General features: G+C 41.4%; 1 protein-coding gene across 2 annotated transcripts in view; it reads left to right on the forward strand.

Annotated features, from left to right (window-relative positions):
• The window catches only part of CARD19 (caspase recruitment domain family member 19), a 57,535-nt gene extending 40,841 nt beyond the window's left edge, over positions 1–16,694 (forward strand). The window contains exons 4-6 of one of the 2 annotated variants that reach the window (XM_060239810.1): positions 7,972–8,031; positions 9,544–9,615; positions 14,871–16,694. In XM_060239810.1, coding sequence (XP_060095793.1) covers positions 7,972–8,031; positions 9,544–9,615; positions 14,871–14,986 — 248 coding nt within the window. In that variant the 3' untranslated portion in view covers positions 14,987–16,694. The remainder of the gene's footprint in view (positions 1–7,971; positions 8,032–9,543; positions 9,616–14,870) is intronic. The other variant, XM_060239811.1, reaches the window with a different exon arrangement.
• The last annotated feature ends 3,322 nt before the right edge of the window (positions 16,695–20,016 follow it).

Consider the following 20,016-nt stretch of genomic DNA (forward strand, 5'->3'; position numbering starts at 1 on the left):
GTGACCAAGTGATCTCTTTGCTTCTGGGGACTACTGGTCTAAATTTTTTGATACAAATTAGCTTCCAAGGTTGTATTGGAAACCACCTTTGGTTCCCTTCTGGTCCCAACATACACAACCCAACTCAGCAAAGTTTCATGTATGTCAGATCTGGCCCTCATAACAAATGAGTTCAACACCTCTGGTTCCTCAAAAAACATAAGAGGCCTTGTGGGTCCCCTCAGAACCATCCTGTCACAGCCAGCATGGCTCAGAATACTAGTTGTTGGGGGCAACAACAAGGGACAAGGTTGGACTCTATATCTTTGTCTGTGCACCTCCTGGGGTGTCTGGTCTGGGGGAAACGGAATGTTAACATAGGTGGGCTGCTTCTCTGCTCCAACATGACCTTTTTAATGTTCTTATTTATTCAGAAACAAAACAAATCAGGTTTTGAGTGTTCGTGGTCTTCCAAATCTTTTTCTACCTTTTGCACAGAACTGAAATCAGACAAAAGCAGAGCAGGGACTGATTCAGAGTTTATTATAGAGGAAAACACAGTAGGTAACTTGTCTTCCATCATGAAGGAGAACTAAATATTTTAGGTTCTGTGTTTATCCATTAATATTTCTTCTAAAGGCAAATTAATTTACAGGAACCCAGGTAGGGCATTTATCCTTTTCCATACTTTTTGACAGGAAGTACAAATAAGAAAATTCTGTTCATCTATGGAGAAAAAGAGTAAATTGTGATGAGCTAGAGATATACCTGCTTCAGACAAGCCTGGAATCTGTTTATTTAGGAAGATTTCCACTAAAAAAATTTCCCATCTGAGAGATCCCAAGCAAAGCTGCATCCTTCTACCCCTGTTTACTTCAGTTGACTTAGAAGAGTGTAACTCTGCTTAGCATTGCACTATAATACTTCCAGAATCAGATTTTCTCCCCACTTCTAATTGTGTGTCCACTAGCCTTCCCAACCCTCCCGCTCTGGCGGGGGATGCCAGGTTTTCCACCCTCTTCCCCCGCTCCCCCAAAAAACAGAAGCGGGGGGAGGGGGGAAACGGCGGGCACCCCATCCCAGAGTGAGTGACGCTGCCGCGCTGCTGCCGCCCCCTCCCTCCCCGCAGCTGCTCCTCCGAGATGGGCCCAGGCTGAGCCCATCTCGGAGGAGCAGCCAAAGCAGAGAAGGGGAGGGTGGAGGCGGGCCAGGAGCATGGCGAGCCGCGAATCCGGGCCCTTCTAGGACCCGGACTCGCGGCTCGCCACACTCCTGGCCCGCCTCCACCCCCCCCATTCCAACCCAGAGGCTGAGCGGAGCGCGCGACGCTGCCGCGCCGCCCCCCCCCCCTCCCGGCAGCTGCTTCTCCGAGATGGGCCCAGCCTGAGCCCATCTCGGAGGAGCAGCCAAATCAGAGAAGGGGAGGGTGGAGGCAGGCCAGGAGCATGGCGAGCCGTGAATCCGGGCCCCTCTAGGACCCGGACTCGCGGCTCGCCACGCTCCTGGCCCGCCTCCACCCCCCCCCCATTCCAATGCAGAGGCGGAGCGCGCGACGCCGCCGCGACGCCCCCCCCCTGGCAGCTGCTCCTCCAAGATGGGCCCAGCCTGAGCCCATCTCGGAGGAGCAGCCACGGCAGCGCAGCGACGCTCCCCGGCGCCGTTTCCCCCCCTCCCCCAGCTCCACCCCAGTGTCTCCTGGCTCCACCCCCAAAGTCTCCTGGCTCCACCCCCAAAGTCCCCAGATATTTTAAAAATGGGACTTGGCAACCCTAGTGTCCACCCATCTGGAGAATGCCAGAGAAGTAACATGTGTGTTGTTAGCGGTGTTATTGCAGATGATCTGTAAAGTCTGAATTGCCTTGTGGTAGGATTTTAAGTCTGAATTGCCTTGTGGTAGGATTTTAAGTGCCTAATACATGGTTAAGTGATTGGTTTGAATGCGTGATCATCCCTCTCTGCTCAGCCAAGTGCAGATATTTTCTCTGGTAGAAGCCTTCCTTCCTTCTGCTGGAGAAAAGCCCAGTATCTAGTAGAACTAATTAGTGAGATTCTTTTTTCATTTGAGTTTATAACTATTGAATATATACCTCATTTTTATCCAGCATCTTGGTTCTATTCCTCCCCATGAGGAACTTAGGCTGAAAAAGAGTCCCAAGCTTCACATCTGCCTGCTCTTAGTCTGACAGTCTTGCAGTGACTAACTGCATCAAGGCAATTCAGGTACTTGGTTTTTATAAAGGCATTAAATAATTTGTTATCTCGGCTTGCCTAATTTAACCTGCTTAAGGTCACAGGGCAGATGTTCTTTTCTGCAGTGAGTCTGTGACCAATTGACAATATGAGCTTTTGAAGGCAGGGCTGGGAAAATGAGGTCAGATGCTGAGATGCCAGTGTCACGGTATTAGGTGTTATCCCTGCATTGAGATGGAAAATAATTTTCATTGCCTTGCAGCAGGTATGCAGTTTTTTTGCAGCTGCCATTTCCTACCCATGGGTATTCTGAAGATTGGTAGGATTTGCGTGCTGTTCCTGTCAAAAACTTTTAAAAGCCTTGCTGTTCCTTGTTACAAGTCTAACATCTAAATCAGTCAAACAAGAAACATGATTTGCAACTGTTATCAGACCTCAACTGTTCAGTAATTTCATTACTGCAATACTGAGAGGGTGGAGGAAAGGAAACAAACAGCCAGGCCACTGAAATAAACCTATTTTTTGTTTTCATCAAGCTTACTTAGTGATTCCTTCAACCCTATAATCCTGTCACAGTAGTTCAAGTGAATTCTGGGCAGCATCCTGAGACCAAGTATTGTCCTTATTGGGGACTAGAAGAATAAGTGGTTCCAAAAACTTCAACTATGTATATGAAAAAATCAAAGTTAAAAATGTAACAAAAACAAAATATGTTTATAGGGTAGGAAATTTAAGTCTCTTATTTCTAGGTCCAGAGATGGAGTGTCATCATAGGCAGCTGCTCTAGCCTCCCCATTTGCATTAGCAATGCAATCAATTTGATCTGGAGTGCACTTGATGCCATTGGATTGTTCATTCAGATTAATCATTTTTTGGCGGGGGAGGTAGCTGTGTAACGCAGAACAAAATTTAGGTCCAGTAGTGTAATAGCAATACCTGTTACAATTTCAATTTCCTGTTCTCACAATGGGCCACTACGTTCTTTTTCTTACTTTGAACATAAGAAAATACCCCTTTTTTTTGTTTTTAGCATCTCTCATTAGCCTAAGCTCATACTGAGTTTAGCTTTCCTAATAAGCACTGGTTATTTGTTTATATTCATCTTTGGTTTTAAGACCCTCCTTCCATTTTCAAAATGAGTCTTTTTTAATTTCTCAAGTCTTTAGAGATCTGTTTATGGAGCCACTTTTGCTTCTTTAGGTTCCTCCCATTCTTTCTTCTCATAGGAATTGTTTGTGATTATAGTTACAGTGAGAACCCTTGTTAATGTTAATCATTAGTGGGAGTTCAGGCAACTTTTCAGCCAACATCATTCTTGAGCTCCGTCTGGCCACAGGAGGGAAAGTATATCCATATTTATCTGGGTTCTTGGCTTTCATTATATCTGTAATTATTGAAAAGGAAAACTAAGCTGAATTCAAGGTAAGGTTGTTGTAACAAACACACTGTATGTTTTAGAAATTAGTCATTGCTGCACTATTATCTGCTTAAAATTTGTGATTTTTCAGTCCTAGTATATGTGTCAATGCCCTTATCATCTCCCTCCTTTGATTTGATATGCACTCTTTTCTTGTGGTGGCTGTGATAAAACTTGCATTGAATAGGCATAGTTCCTTGGCTCCAAGGAGTAGCATCAAGTTACTCTTCTGAGTTGCTAGAAGGGCAGCAAAAATCTTACCAATTTATACCCTTCGTGGTGTGTTTTTTCTAGGCTTCCCAAACCTCCCGCTCTGGCGGGAGACTTCTGGGTTCGCAGCCTCATCTCCTGCTCTTCAAAACTCTGGAAGCGGGGGTGGGGGGGGAGAACATACCTTTAGGTTTCATGTTGTAGAGCTCCTGAGCCATTTGCAAAATGTCTGCCCCTTTAAGGCTGGGCAGGAAGCAGGAAGGGCTTCTGAGAACAGCCCCTCCCTTTCTTTTGCTTTCGTTTTCACAGGAAGTAGAGTTGACCGGAGGAAGATCTGGTAAGTGTGTGTGTGTGAGAGAGAGGGAGGGGGCAGGGGATTCCCTAGTTTGGAGGCCCTCCCCCCCTTTAGAAAGCGTGGGGAGGGGGAGGGAAATGTCTACTGGGCACTCTATTATTCCCTATAGAGAACGATTCCCATAGGGAATAATAGGAAATTGATCCGTGGGTATTGGGGGCTCTGGGGGGGCTATTTTTTGAGGTAGAGGCACCAAATTTTTAGTATAGCATATAGTGCCTCTCCCCCAAATACCCCCCAAGTTTCAAAACGATTGGACCAGAGGGTCCAATTCTATGAGCCCCAAAATATGGTGCCCATATCCTTAATTATTTCCTATGGAAGAAAGGCATTTTAAAAGGTGTGCTGTCTCTTTAAATGTGATGGCCAGAACTCCCTTGGAGTTCAATTATGCTTGTCACATCCTTGTTCTTGGCTCCACCCCCAATGTCTCCTGGCTCCACCCCCAAAGTCTCCTGGCTCCACCCCCAAAGTCCCCAGATTTTTCTTTAATTGGACTTGGCAACCCTAGTTTTTTCTTATTGTGAGCTGGAAAAAAGTGAGTACATGTGGCTTGTGTGAAGCTGTAGAATGACCTCTTGCACCTCAACAAGTTCAGTGTAATTAAATCAGTATTAACCATATGTGTATGCTGTCCTTTTTCGCCTAAAGTCAAGAATAACCACAAGTGTGAGGCAACTAGGATAGACAGAAAGTGACTTGCTGAAGGTTACCCAATGCAATTTGTAATTAATGACCATTTTGTTCATTTTAAAGTAGCAAGCTTGAGTTTGCGATGTGAGTACATTCAGCTAACCCCTGCTCTCTGAGCATATGTGTATGATGAATATGTTCCCAATTGTTTACAAAGTACACTCTTTGGTGTATCCTAAAAGTGTGTTTGTTATAGGTTTTTCATGTCTGCCATGAACATTTGAAGCACTATGCCAAAGTAGCTCTCCCAGTGGGCTAAAGGATTTTTAAAAATTCATTACTGGAAGTATTGCTTGCCTTCACTGACACCAACTTTTCTGCCTCCAGAGATCACCATATCATAAATTGCTGGTACTTTACAGCACCATTTCGGATGAGGCTGTAGTCATAGCTGGAAATTGCTACCTGTGGATTGAGCCAGTGGGCTACAAAAATGAAACAGAGTCAAACAGGAGTATTTGTGATCAAATTAGCTATCAGCTTTTACACTGGTGTAATAAAACTTTTAACTGCATTCACTTAATAGCTTATTTGTCTGTGGCATCCCATTCAGTAATTGAAGCCCTTGTTAATTGAGGCCCTTGTGTTTGGACCTTCTAATTGATGCATTATTAACCAACTTTGCTAAAGAAAGGCAGCAGTCAGTTGCTAAGGGATGTATTACTCCTGCATTCCTGTTGGTGCAAAGTTCCTATTGCTGAAAGAGCCAAACCTAAGCACACATTTCTTCAAAAGCCTCACTACTTGCCCGCGCTCATTGGTAGACTTTTGGAACGGTGTAATATTGAAAAGCTTCTGCTCTCCAGCCTTTATGAGAATGTGAAAGAGAGTCATTTCCACCCATAGCTCTGGCTCTTCTAAGTTACTAAGCACAAGAAGACCCTTTGGGCTTTACTGGGAGGTGCATTCTAAACATAAGTTTTACTTCATTTGGACTGGATGACTATTGCTATCTTTTGCACGTTATAGTAGAGCAAACAATGCTAGGAAGTTGCTCCATGTTGCAAATTGCCCTTAGGACAGGGTGATGTTTATATTTGGTAGGAGATGGCACAGAGAGAGAGAGAGAGAGAGAGAGAGAGAGAGAGAGAGAGAGAGAGAGCTTAAATCTTTCCCTTCCTGGCAGTTTGTTGCTGAAATTCCTATTTTCCCTCAGCTGCTTTTATCATTTCACTGTTCCAAACCACATGGGTCTGGAACCTATGAGGTAAAAGTAGGTGGAGGACATTAAGGGGAAAGGGAGCAACAAATCATTTTTAAGCAAATCTTGAGACACTCACAAATCTTAGCTACATTCAAAACAAGAATTATGACAGTTGAAGGGTATAAAATATACAGGTTCGCCCAAGATTGTTGTAAAAACTGGCATTTTAACACTTGATGTTTCTGTCTTAGTATAAATATTTGGGACATGCACATTGCTCATGAGTTTGAAAGTGGAAGGAAAATTGGTTTTCACATTATAGCAACTAAATAATATTTTTAATATCAAGATATCGATTTATCCAGCTGCTGTTGATATGGCTGGAAAGTGTGGGAAAGTCAGGTATCCTTTTTGATCCTGTTTAATTTTAACCCAAATGGGGATATAATATCCTGTGTGACAGCATGGAACGGAGAGTGTTGGTAATTCCACTGGGAATTGCAGGCACATCTGTCTTTACACACAAATAAATACACCAAAGTTTGTGGAAAATGTCATGAACTTGGTCTCTGCATGGCTACAAAGATAAAAAAAGAAACAAGATGTGATTCTAGAAGGTAGCAATTGTTTCTTTAAACAAATACATCTTTTGTAGTTAAATCTATTATTTTTAAATAGTTTATCGATTTACAGTTTGAAGCAGGAGTGTCGAACTTGTTCATTATGAGGGCTGGATCTGACATAAATGAGACCTTGTCAGGCTGGACCATGTGTGTCATAAAATATAATGCCAGATAGCAGAGAGATAAAATTTATAAAGGACACAGACAAATTAAAGATATATATTTTTAAAAAACTTAAAATAAAACCTCAGCCAATGGAGAAAATAGAGGCTTTTCTCTGTATCTGCTGTGTGATTGAGCAAGCCTGGCAAAGCAAGTTGTGATGCAGAAGGAAGCAAGAGAGAGGGAGAAGGAAGCAGACGACAGCCAGTTGCTCGGGGGCCTGATAGGAGCCCTCCAGGGGCCTGATTTGGTTCCCAGGCTGCATGTTTGACACCCCTGGTTTAAAACCTAGCATGACGTGAAAGCAGTTTTTTCTAACATGATGAATTACCTTCTTTGTATATGAAACTCCACAAAGACAATGGATGGGTTTCCTCATCTTTGCCCCTATTGCTGCAGAACAATGAAGAGTACGTGAAGGCATGTCAAGATTTCTACTGCTTTTGCAGATATATATATGCAGACCTAATTAAACCAGTAGTTTTCATATTGCATTAAAAGGGAATTCTGAGATCCTACAAGACCTTATCAGGTTACATCAGTGAAAAACATCAGCAATAATTGGAAGGAAAGCTTGCCCACTATTACTAATCGTGGATGGAAGTGCACAGCAACAGGAATAGGTGCACTTTGTTCTAGAGTTTTCTGCCTGTTCATGCAAGGCAACAGTAAGACCCAGGTGCTTTCACTAATACTCTACTTCAACTATGTCACTCAACTATCCCTACAGTAATCTAAAATGCATGCAGATTCTTTGGCCTATCACTAAGGGAATTCCTTGGTAGACAAGTATACAATAAGTTCTGTCCTGTTTTTGAAACCTGAGGTTTAAAGAAATAAATATGATCAAGAATTTCAATCCATTCCATCATCCTGATAATCAGCCATTTGTTTTAGTATAACGAGCTAAGCATACAACTCCCATTAATACTGAGTGAGATGCAGAAGCCTAACTTACATTTTGTCCTTGATTCCCATTTCTTTTAATAAACACTTTTCAGTTGATTGAATCACAGCAACAGCATAGAGTAATGTTGGAAGGGGGCGGTATGTGTGAGGAGAGCCAATATTTTATGAGGTACTCTGTTATTCTGAAAATTGATGATTTAGCTTTTTCCTTCCACTTTGCATGATTTGCTGCTCTAGTGTGTTGGAATGAATATAACACTAACTCTTGGTGTGTTGCTTTTATTTCTAGAAACCTCAGATTCCACAGGGATGAATCTTGAGAAAGAGAAATGTATTCTAAATGACAGGGGTAAATAACGCATGTAAAGTATTGTTTGCTAATTCACTACTGGATAATAAGGACAAGAAAAATATGATGTCACAATTATTTTAAGGGATTTAATTTTAAATGTCCTTGCTGTTGATATGGACATTGATATTAAGATATAGATATTAACCTATAAAACAACCTAAGAAGTTTTGTTTCACCAGTAACGCTTTCTCTTGCTCTTCTTTTGGCTCCTGTGCTTCTTTAAATCTAGAAGACTGGGAGATACCCAGACAGGCAGCTGTCACTAAAGCTGTGTCAGGGAAGCACAGCACATGGCTAATGTAGTTGTCATTCCTTGAATGCCACATATATGTCTATTCTATGTGCCTTTAGATATGCAGAATGCTTGAAATAGGGGTGATCTGAGTCATACCCTCTGGTCCTGCCACTTATTCATACACCTGCACCTTTGGTATAAAGGCTCTGAACCTATGGAACAGCAGGCCCAGTGGCTGCAGTCCTTGTCACCCTGCTCCATGCATACAATTGTGCCAAGGTGAATGTATGGAAAGAGCAAATAGCTCTGAGGCTATGCGGAACAGAAAGCCCTGTGCTCTACCTCTTGTAGCAGGACTATTTTATGAATGGTGCACACAGGGTCATTTTGACTGTCTTCAGCCAATAGGAAGAACTAATGCAGGGCCAGTTCACCACCCAAATGACCCTCAATGTGGCACAATAAGGAGAACACTTATGCTTCACAGGAGCTTGACTTGTGGCTGGTTAATGCCAGCCCAAGAGAAGGCAATGAGCTTAGTCTTTGTCAGTTGTCACATCATAGGTTTGCACCACTGGCAGTCAGGTCCAGGTCAAATCCCTATAGCACTTCTATGGTTCAGCTTGCTCCCAATCATTGGTGGCATGGGAGGAGGTGACAGGCATGGCCTAAACTTGTCACTTTCTCCCAGACCAGTACCTCCAACTGTTGAGTCTGAGCCAAGCCCCTGTGGAATTACACCCATTTCCTCTTTCCTTGAGGGTTTGACTTGCTTCTGGCCATTGATGGCAGAGGTCCCTTGCTTGTGATCTTAGAACTGGCCCTAGTTACCTGGTTATAGAGAATCCCTGTTTAATCAGATGGCAGTACTATAGGAGGCATTACTTATAGGAGGCTGACTGGAAATCATTTTGCTTACCAGATATTTTCAAGTGATTGAAGACAAGCCAGACTTATTTTATAGCATTAAAGAAGTAAAAACATCTAAATGACTTTTTCCTTTTCTGTTGCTCTTCTTAATGTGTTAAAAACCAAGTTACATGGAATAAATGCATTCTATCTTATGACAGTAATAATTGTTATGCAAAATAATGGCTATTGAAAATAGTGATTATGTTTTATAGTACATTAAGCTCCAAATAAACATAATTATTTCAATTACATTGGAACTGGCGTAGTCATGCACTGTAACAAGTTGTCACTGATAAGCAATTAATTTGAATCCACTAACAAATTCTCTGCTCTTTTAATAAGTGGTTTTTATTCTTCTCTAGGGCCTACATTCTTCCTTGCTTGTTTCAGTGTTGCAGCAGGATTAGCATTCGTCATGTACTACTCTAACCCAGGTAATTGGCTCAAAACCAGTGGGTGCCGTAGAGCAGCCTCAGAGATTGACCACACCCCATTTCCTCAAATGAAACCATGAGGGGGGAATGAGCCTATTCAGATACGGCGTGGGAGATCTAGCCAATCCGGGAGGTGACTGGCTGGCCAGGTAGGGCAGATACGCCATTACTGGGTCAGTCTTTCCCGAAGCAACCCAGGTAATTGGCTCAAAATCCCATGTATTTTGGAAGCTTCAGGTAATTCTCAAAGATGGGACACTGTGGGACCTTAAGACAATAAGTCATTAAATGAATTCATATTTGCAATGTGCACAGCAACTGGCCAGGATATGTTTGTTGTCAGAGCCAGGCTGAGGTCACAAACATCCAGAATAGGTTCTAATGTAGGGTCCCTGAACTCTGTCTGAAGCATGGTTCAGCTAGCATTCTTTTGTTCCACATTGTTAAATACACTGTATCATTGTACGTAGAAGTATTACTTTCTATGTCCTAAGACGTAGTGATAATTTTGGTAAATTCATTTTTCTGTTTGGCAATACTAGAGATGACTACAAAACAGAAGAGAAAAAAACAGAAGAAAGGACCAAGAAAATTTTGTATTGCCAATATAAAAATAAATGCACAAGAGATTACATGACTATAACATATGAAGAAAATTGCCAAATAATGAGAGCCAGTACCTTCAGTTTTCTCAACCTTTGCTTCTAGAGTCAGAACTTGGAGTGATACACCATATTGGACAGATAACAACTACTTCTGTAAATACACAAACAGTGTAATCTGTGCAGTCTGAGACCATTGATTTCAATGGGATTAGACTAGAGTAACTTTTAGGATTACCCTGAAATTCATTTAGGGACCATTGGATTCATTTTCTCCTGCTACTATTCAGAGTGAATTTCAGTGGAGAGACAGTTGCTTCCCATAGCCATTTACATTTCATGATGGACTGTCCTTATGCCTGAAAGTTTCTAGTAGGGATGTGCACAAAAAAGAAAAAAGAAATTTGGAAGTATACGGGGGGAAAAAATACGGAATCCCCATATACTTCTGAATTTCGTAGTCGGAATAGCCGCATATGCAGTAGATGCGCAGCTATTCCCGAATATACGGCCCCACTATACCCTATGGGCCATTGAAATCAATGGCAAATAGGGTATATTTGAAGCCGCCTGGAGGGGAGGGGGTTTGAGGGAAAGCCCCCAAATTTGCAGGGGACTCTCCCCTACAAACCCCCCCAAGTCCCAAAAAGATTGGGCCAGGGGGTCCCATTCCAGCGGTACCTCCTGGCCATCCCCTGAAGGATTGCTGGTGCCCAAAGGAACCGAAGAAGGGGGCTGGTCCTCCTCAACCACCTTCTCCTCCAGCTCCTGCACAACACTCTGCACTCTCCTTGGGGTGATCGTTTTGGACAGAAAACTGTCCCCAAAGCTCATCTCCAAGGAGGGCTGCTCTTGCTGCCCCTCCTCCGGTTGCTGAGGTCGAGCAACATCAGCTGGAGGAGAGACTGCCTGAGCAGCAGACCCCTGCTCAGTGCCAGCACCTAATGGCACATCTGCTGGGGGCGCCCCAGCAGCAGCCTCGATGAAGGGCCCAAGGTGGGCCTTCTTCATCACACTCCAGCCAGAGGTCAGAGTGCTGGTAGGCGGATGTGGAGTGGCCGTACGCACAGGTTGGGGGGGAGACCCGGGTCCTCCCCCTCACCTCCACCCCCCTAGTCTTCTCCTTGGCCTTGCCCCCAGGGCCCCTGTTCTGCTGCCTGTCACTCATGTCACCCTTGGCCAGTCTCACACAACCTAAACTGAGAGTGGGGTTTTTTTTACAAACCTAACTCACTACACTGTACCCTGAACCAACAGGTGCCCTGACTTCTTTTTAAAAACCCTCCCACCAAAACTTGTTTGTTTTTTTGGTCCCTAACCTGTCCCTCTTTGGGTTGGGGTAGTAGTAGTCCAGTAAAGTTTAGGAGACTAGGTGATCCTGCCTCCAACTGGCTGCAGTTTTTAAAAGGCTACCTTGAGATGAAGGCAATCCTTGTTATATCCTCCTAGTTAAACTTCTCCTAACTAGATCCTGGGACAAACCTGATTTCCTTGCAAATTAGAAATCAGGTTTCCCCTATAACTTGAGAGAAGCTGTGGTTTACCCTATGGAAATCTAAGGATGCACCAGCTTTCAGTGGCTGAAAGCCAGATGCACTGCAACCCTAGTCTCTTTAAAAGGGAGCCTGATGTGGGCTAGTAGTCATGCTGTCTTTTATGAGAAACCTAAAATCTTTTTAAATCACCCCTATCTGCCCTACTTGAATTTTGAAAGTAGATAAAGCCCTAAACTGGATAATTTTTTTTTAATTTCAAAAACATAATCCCTAAAAACACCCTTATTAGTGGGGCAACCTATTTAGTGGCCCTAGCCAAACCGAAAGCACACTCAGACTCCAAAAATAACTCCATAAAAACATGAAAGTGACCCAGCCCACACACACCCTCACCAACCCCCACACCAACCAGAGGTAATTTAAAAAAACCAAAATGTGACAAAAAGAATCTTAACTTTTAACCCACCCACCTACCCCCCCCCCCCAAAAAAAAACCCCATCACAATCAGAAAAGGCCAAGCAACTCAACTGTTCAAAAAGTGGCCTTTTCACCAATAAGAAACCTCAGGCCAGATCAGTCAATGACACCCCCCACCACCAAAACCAGAACCAGGAAAAGGAACAACAGGACAGGAGGATGCAAAACCTGCAGCAAAAGAGAATAGATCCAAACAGAAGGCCAACACAAACTCAACTGTTAAAAAAGTGGCCTTTTAAAGAATGAAAATTAGACCAAACAGCACCCGCCCCCAAAGAACCAGAACCAGAAGAGAAAAGGAACAGCAGCAACACAACACAGCAGCAACAAATCAAACACAGAATCCTTTTAAAACAGTAAAAAACTTAACTTTTAACAATACAGGAACTTTCCCAACCCCTCCCTGCCCAAAAAAACCCCTTCACCCTAACCCCAAGAAATCCAAGCCACCCAAATCAGGAAAAATAAAAGGACACTGCACTTTTAAAAGTCCTCTCACTAAAGTAAGATATGGGCAAATTGGCAAAAACTTCCCCACCCCAGGCCCCTTCCTCCAGCAGAACCTCCGAACCCTAACTCCAAATAAGCTAGTTCCACCACCCAGATCTGGATAAGTAAAGGGACTCTGAGTCTTAAAAAGTCCTTTTACCAACTAAAATAAATACAAGAACCCCAAGACTGTCTTACCTTAGACATCTTCTCTACTCCAGGCAAGTCTGGTAAGGCTGAGGGAGAGCAGCAGCAGCTGAGGCCAAGGGCCAGCATAGCACAATCTCTCTCTCACACCAACACACACTAACACAGCAGCAATGGAGGAGTCCAGCCAGGCAGACTCCTTAAAAAGGTTCTCTGACCCTACAGAGAGCAGTTTCAAAAAATAGCACTGCTCTGTGATTGGCCAGACAACAGTGCTTACTTGGATACCCAAGTAAGCAAAAGATCAAAAGAACAACAATGCTGCTGATGGCTGGAGGATCAGCTACACAACAGCCCTGCAAAACATGCATTTGCGATGCATATTGCAAATGCATGCTTTGGATTGGTTGCTGGGGCTCCTCTTCCCCCTCCCTGATCCCAGGGAGGCTATGGGAGAGGCGGGAAAAGGCTACCAAAGGCGGGAAAGGAGGTAAGCAGCTCCCCTGAGGCTGCAGAAGCTCCTTTCCTGCCTTTTCCATTGACTTTCCATACTCAGCTCCCGCATAATGGGCCCCAATTGGAATTGGCTGTATGCGATTACGTATACAGCTGAATCAGAGGTGATTCAGCAGTTGATTCCGTTCGGCCGAACCGAATGCACACCCCTAGTTTCTAGTGCAAAACTGATAAAGTTACAAATTGACCGTCTCTCCCCGTATGAACCCCCGAGAGCGCTGAAGTCAGCTGGAAAGAACCAGCTGAATATCCCTGGGCCAAGGGAGGCCAGATTGAAGTCCACCCGGGATTGGGCCTTCTCCATAGCGGCTCCCCTGCTGTGGAACCAACTTCTGGAGGAGGTACGGGCCCTGCGATGTTTAGACCATATTTGCAGGGCCTGTAAGACCCACCTCTTTAAAATGGCCTTCACTTAATACCGAGCCAAGAAGGTCCTGCTGGATATATTTTATGCTTCAGTCACTGGATTTTATGGAAGATCTTAACTATAGCACCATAATCTTAATCCTATTGTAATTTTAATGATTTTAAGGTTGATTTTATAACTGAAATTGTAATTATGTATATGGTTTTATTGTACACTGCATTTACATGTTGTGAGCCGCCCTGAGCCTGCTTGCAGGGAGGGCGGGATATAAATAAAAAGTATTATTATTATTATTATTATTATTATTATTATTATTATTATTATTATTATTATTATTATTATTATTATTATTATTATTTTGTTGGGGTCTCATCTTGTGATTCTTTGCAAATGTGATATTAATCTCATCAGTTGTGTATTTGTATTTATTTCTCTTTGGTCCTGTGTTTTGTTCTATTTTCTTTTTGGTGTAGTGGTTAAGTGTGCGGACTCTTATCTGGGAGAACCAGGTTTGATTCCCCACTCCTGCACTTGCAGCTGCTGGAATGGCCTTGGGTCAGCCATAGCTCTGGCAGTGGTTGTCCTTGAAAGGCAACTGCTGTGAGAGCTCTCTCAGCCCCATCCACCTCACAGGGTGTCTGTTGTGGGGGAGGAAGGTAAAGGAGATTGTGAACCTCTCTGAGACTCTTCGGAGTGGAGGGCGGGATATAAATCCAATATCATCATCTTTTTTTTGATGCTGGAAATGAAACATTCATGTATTCATTCCTGAGAAAGCAAAACTGCTGCAAAAGCCAAACCAAGCCAAAATATACCAATATACCGTATGAAGATTGCTTTACTATACTGTTCCTTTCCTTGTTTAGTGCCAGAGCTCTAGAGATAAGTTGTCATTGCTATCTAATCGTAGACTTAAGTAAAAGAAGCACCTGTAATATAATTCCTGATAGAAAAAGATCCATTGATCTTAAGTCTGCTGTACAAATCACAGTTCCTCCTATTGCTTGGGATACAACATTGAACAAAACAATTCTCCTGTGACAGAATTTCAGGATGTTGTTTTTATGAAGTATAATTTATTGAAACAAAATGCCATTATTGTTACTGTCTCAGTTTAGCTTCTTATTTCTATATCTTTCCTCAATTTTGTTTTATTCTAGAGTCAAAAATTCTAGGAGGAGCCAGGAGAGTCTTGGGTTTTTCACCAATCATCATAGGAAGACATGTTGCAAATATTTGTATGTTATACATGGAAGACTCAGCAAGGGAGCAATAAGAATAAATTAATTCTACAGTCCAAAGTTGTCTACTCCTGCCAATGGAAAAGCTGCATTGCAAAAAGATATGCTGTGCTCTCATCCCAAAGATATAACTAAGTGGCTTTACTGCTGCAAAGTGCTTTCAGAAGCTATATATGCTTTTTTACTTTGGAGAGTAGATCATTTATTTTTATATGTGCTTATTTTAAGCTATTTATCGCTTGTATAAAAATGATTTTAATACAAGTCTTTTGATATGTACTCTGTTGTTGCAAAAGTCTTAAAAGTCATGTTAGATAGGTCTGTATTTGGTTCTGAATAGATAGGCAGAGTGGTTCCCAAGACGGGCAGAACACTGTCAAGACTTTGGTTAAAGATTTGTACTGTTTTGATGAGGAGGTTCTGGAAGTTTATCCAAGTAACTTTGAGCTCCACGTGCATCTCCTTCTAAGTATCTCTGCTTGGTGGAAAACAAATAGACTCCACTTTATATTAGTGATGGATGGAAGGAGTTGCAGAAGATTCAGTCTTGGTGCTGAAGTTGCTCTGCTTTTAACAGAATCTGCCATGACCATTGGCATAGAGGTGGATCTTCTGTACAAATAGCAAATGCTCTTGATTTTATACAAGAGACCTTTTTAAATTACTAATTTTAAAATGATACTTTAAACAAACACAAAGCCTTATTAAGACATTTTACCTTTAATGTCAGATCTGTTTGTTCTTTCTCTTCTTTGTACAGTACAAGAGATTACAGTGACATATAGTAACCCAGAAGGGCAAAAAAAAATTAAAAAAAATCTGTCTTGCTTTTCTTCAGCAACCCAACTATGCAAGATTCTTTTCATTACAGGATTCCTAAGGAAACATTTCAGAGGACATTTAGCAAAGTGCAAAGGCTTTAATGCATGAGTTAATTTGGGAAAAAGCAGTGCAATTTAAAGGCATTTGGATTCTTTAATATCTTACCATATCTATGGTAATATTTCATCACATGTCAGAGACCCTTCTTCCTTTTAATTTAAGTAGATGAGTTTGTGCCTTTGGCATGCATGTCTACTATATAGGCCATATACTTGTTTACAGAAGAATTTGTTCTTAGCAAACCAGTGAGTAGGCCAGTGACAGAAGTCTCCTGAAGCACAACTACTTACGGTTTGAAACTCAGGGTATATATGCATGTCTCTGTATGTTAGCTGTCTGCTTGTACACCCAAATGGCTGGCTGAAAGGTTCTTTTTCCTTGGGTAGGTTACTAAGGATTTTGTTGTTAATCACACATTTAAGATGCTCAGGATTGTGCTTTGGGCATAATCTTTTCATACTTTTTGTAAGCACTGATTTAGAATGTTACGCACTTATAGGTACAAAACATTTACCTAGGTTCATTTTATGGCAGATAAACTAAAGTTGGCTGCACTGAACCAACTATAAAGAAACTTGTAAGAGATGTTTCTTTGCTCTGGCAATGTCAGTGATGGTTGATTTAATTTGAGATATCTGCACTGCTATGTAATTTGAGCAGGCATTTGACTTTTGGTATACTGATAGCTTCTTTTTCAAGAACCTTGCTGACAGAGAAAACTTGAAAGTGTCACCTAAAGGGACTGACCAAAAAGACCTCACTCAGCAATAATTTCATCAGCCTGTCTTTTGTAGAATTACCACTAGATGGAGGGAGAGCACCACAAGCTCTGTGCATATTCCTTGCATTAAGCTGCACTATTTTTTTTCTACACAGAAGTCACACAGGGGATTAGTACAATACATTTGTTTTTATGAGTCTTATTCCTGACTTGTCTAGTGAAATCATGATTGTATGTATACGCGATTTTCCTTAGTAGATATACCCTGTTTGTCTAACTTACACAGTAGAATTTTTTTCAGTGTGTCAATTGCTGAAATGCGGCTTTAGATATTGGCACAAAGTGAAACATTCTATTCATTACCACTTCAGATGCAGACCTTGTCAGTTAATGAGCTTAAATGAAAATGCACATTAGAAGGGGCTCCCAGAGATAACCTTCTTAACCCATTGACTTTCATGGGCTTAGAGGGTATAACTTTGCTTCAAGTGACATTGTAAGTTTCCTAATACTCCATGAAGATAAACTTATTCCTCCAATTGAGCACTGGGACGTTGTTTCTCCAATTGCTACCATGACATGTGAATCAATGGGTAATTTCCCCCCCTAAAATAGTGTACTTCAGATCAATGGGCAGTGTGGGGCATAGAGAGGTGATTGCTTTGTTGCTGCCTAGGCAGATGTCTGCTCTGGAGTAGAAGCAACTTATATTTAGTGTGTTGAATAAAGAATGTTTCCAGATTGCTTTTTTGGTAATTTTTCGGTCTCAGCAAGAAATGTGAGCTGTATATGAAGTAAATGAATCAAGTAGGAGTTCAGTTTTGAATAGAGATATATAATGAAGGCTGCAGCAAGGCAGTGTGACCTAAGAATTCGTAGAAACCTTGGACAGCTCCAAGTTATGTTTCAAAATCAGACCTGAGGGCAAATAAATCAGGTTAAAACATTTTATGCTACTTTAGTCAGGTTGGAAACAGATTTAAGCTTTCATATTGGTTGTGTAATCAATATATTATCCTGCTTTGAAGAAAATTAATTATGTTCTCCTGTTAAAAGTACCAAAGCTATTAAGATTTCTCTTCTGTGTAAAACTTGGAAGAAAGAAATGGTAGGTAGATACTTGAGGTTTTTCTCATTACTTTGAATTGCAATATGGGTAAGCAATGGAGGGAATAAGCTCTCCCCTCCCTTTGGGACATGCAAATGTTACATTATATATAACCCCACATATGTAATTGCTAAAGGGCATGGTCTGTATTGTCCAATTGGACCAAATACATATCTGGCTTTGTTCCAACTTCAAATCACATGGAGTATCAGCTGATTTTGTTTTAGATTTAATCCATGTGATCCATTATGACATTAATACTATTATATCTGAATGACTACATTCTGCCACGCCTTCTGTATGCTGTATATTAGCTGGATTTTGACCAGACCTGTCTTTGTTTGGATTAGCATGCCTGGAGCAGATTAATAGATTATAGCCATCTTGTTCTTAACTAATGTTGTGAATTTGTGATTTATTGGTCTGTTGATTTTAGGTTTTTAATTGATTAGCATATTTGTTTTTATGCTGTTAACTGCTCTGAGCCTGCCTTGGCAGGATATAAATCCCATAAATAAATAAATAAATGTTTCCTCATGTGAACATAAAATTTACCTGAGAGAGTGCAGAGACAGGTGGGAGTTTTTGGCCACAGAAGACTTAACTGTAAAAGGAAATTGCAGTATATGCATGAACAAACATAACTTTTTCCAGTATACATTGCAGAATTTACATCACAAAGATACCTAAACTTTTAATGAAACAGTGTTTTAAAAGAAATTGAAAAGACTTGAGGAACTTTCTTGATTCTTTTCTACTGCTTATAAAGAATTCTCAGGAATTATGAGGACAGACCAGTATAGTCAGACCAAAAATAATTAGCTTTGTATATAATATTTATAAACTATCTCTAATTTTTGAAACGTGGTTCTCTCACAAGTATACATTACTCTAGTTAAAATCCTAGCAGCACTTTCCTTTGAGGCACGTTGAATAATATGAGATTTAATTCTGAGTAGTCCTGCTTAGGTTTGTTCTCTCAGTTACTGTTTCACAATTTGCAAAGTAAGCTTTTTCCAAATTGAAAATCAGACTCTTTTTAATTTTCATTTCAAGTTTAGGTCAAGCCATGTGACTGAGCAGGATCAGGATTCTAAATTATACTTTGTCATATTATCCCTGGCTGAAATTTCAGTTACTGAAATGATGTTTTGTGAAGTACTTTGGACACTCACAGTATGTCAGCTTTTAAAAAGTATTGCCATGACAACTGAATGTATTACTTGTATAGTTTTGTCATAATAATTGTATTTCATAACAAAGGATTTTTTAAAAATCAATCCATCTATTTATAAAAGTACACATCACCCTTCCCCCCCCCCCCAATTGCAGAACTGAGATCCCTTGATGTTTATACCCAGTCCCAAAGAGATCGTAGCACATGAGCCAGTGTGGTCTAGTGATTAAGAGTGGTAGTCTCTAATCTAGATTTTTAACAGTATTGTCAAAAACTGACCTTCCTCAGAGCTAGACAATCTCCCCCCCCCCCCCGTACACCCATTCTCTGACAGTGAAGGAATCATCCAGAGCAGGCTACTGCTTCTGTTTTCACAGACAAAACTATGTAAATTCGGCAGGTCTTTGAGTGGCCCTGAGGGAATAATATCCCAGTCCTAGTCTTGTCTGCTCTACACTTTGGCTTCTCTCTTTTCTTTCTCTATGATCTTCTACTGCATCTTAAAATTGGATGGTGCTCCACCTGCAGACCACTTAAAGATTTACCTATTTCTATAGCCCTGCCTTTGAACAAATGAGAGAAATAACCTTAACATAATAACCTATCCTGAATTTTCTCCACTGCTGTCAAGAATCATGGGTTTTCTTGCTGGATGCTCAACAAAGCAGTCAGGTGCCAGAATCTCTATTGCTGGCCCACAACATTTCAAGCCAGTCCTGAAATTTCCTGAAGCTGTTCAACTCATATTCTCAAGTCACAAATTTGGTTGTGCATGCCAACTTTGACATGGTTGTAGAAATAGATGCTTCTGCTGAGTGGCTGACAAAGGATGAATTTGTCAAGCTTTGTTTTTAATTATTAATATAGTGTGTTTCTTTTTGTGACCAAGGAATATACTAAGTATGAAGGCAAACAAGCTGTAAAAAATAGAGCTCACAGTGAATTCTTTAGCAGCTCTGTGAATCTGGTTTTGCAAATGAAATGACAGATGTTATCATTCCAGCAATGCAAATGCCATCAGGCCATTTTGCGTCCTTATCCCCTGTATGCCTTGATCTTTTTAACAACACCACATCTGTTCCTCTGTCTATTTGTCTATTCATTGATTTAAAATGGAAGCTTATTTAAAAATGTGAAACTGTTCTAGAGACTGAAGGATTTCTTAGTGGCATTGGAA

The sequence above is a fragment of the Heteronotia binoei genome, chromosome 5, assembly GCF_032191835.1.
Source record: "Heteronotia binoei isolate CCM8104 ecotype False Entrance Well chromosome 5, APGP_CSIRO_Hbin_v1, whole genome shotgun sequence".
Classification (NCBI taxonomy): Eukaryota; Metazoa; Chordata; class Lepidosauria; order Squamata; family Gekkonidae; genus Heteronotia; species Heteronotia binoei.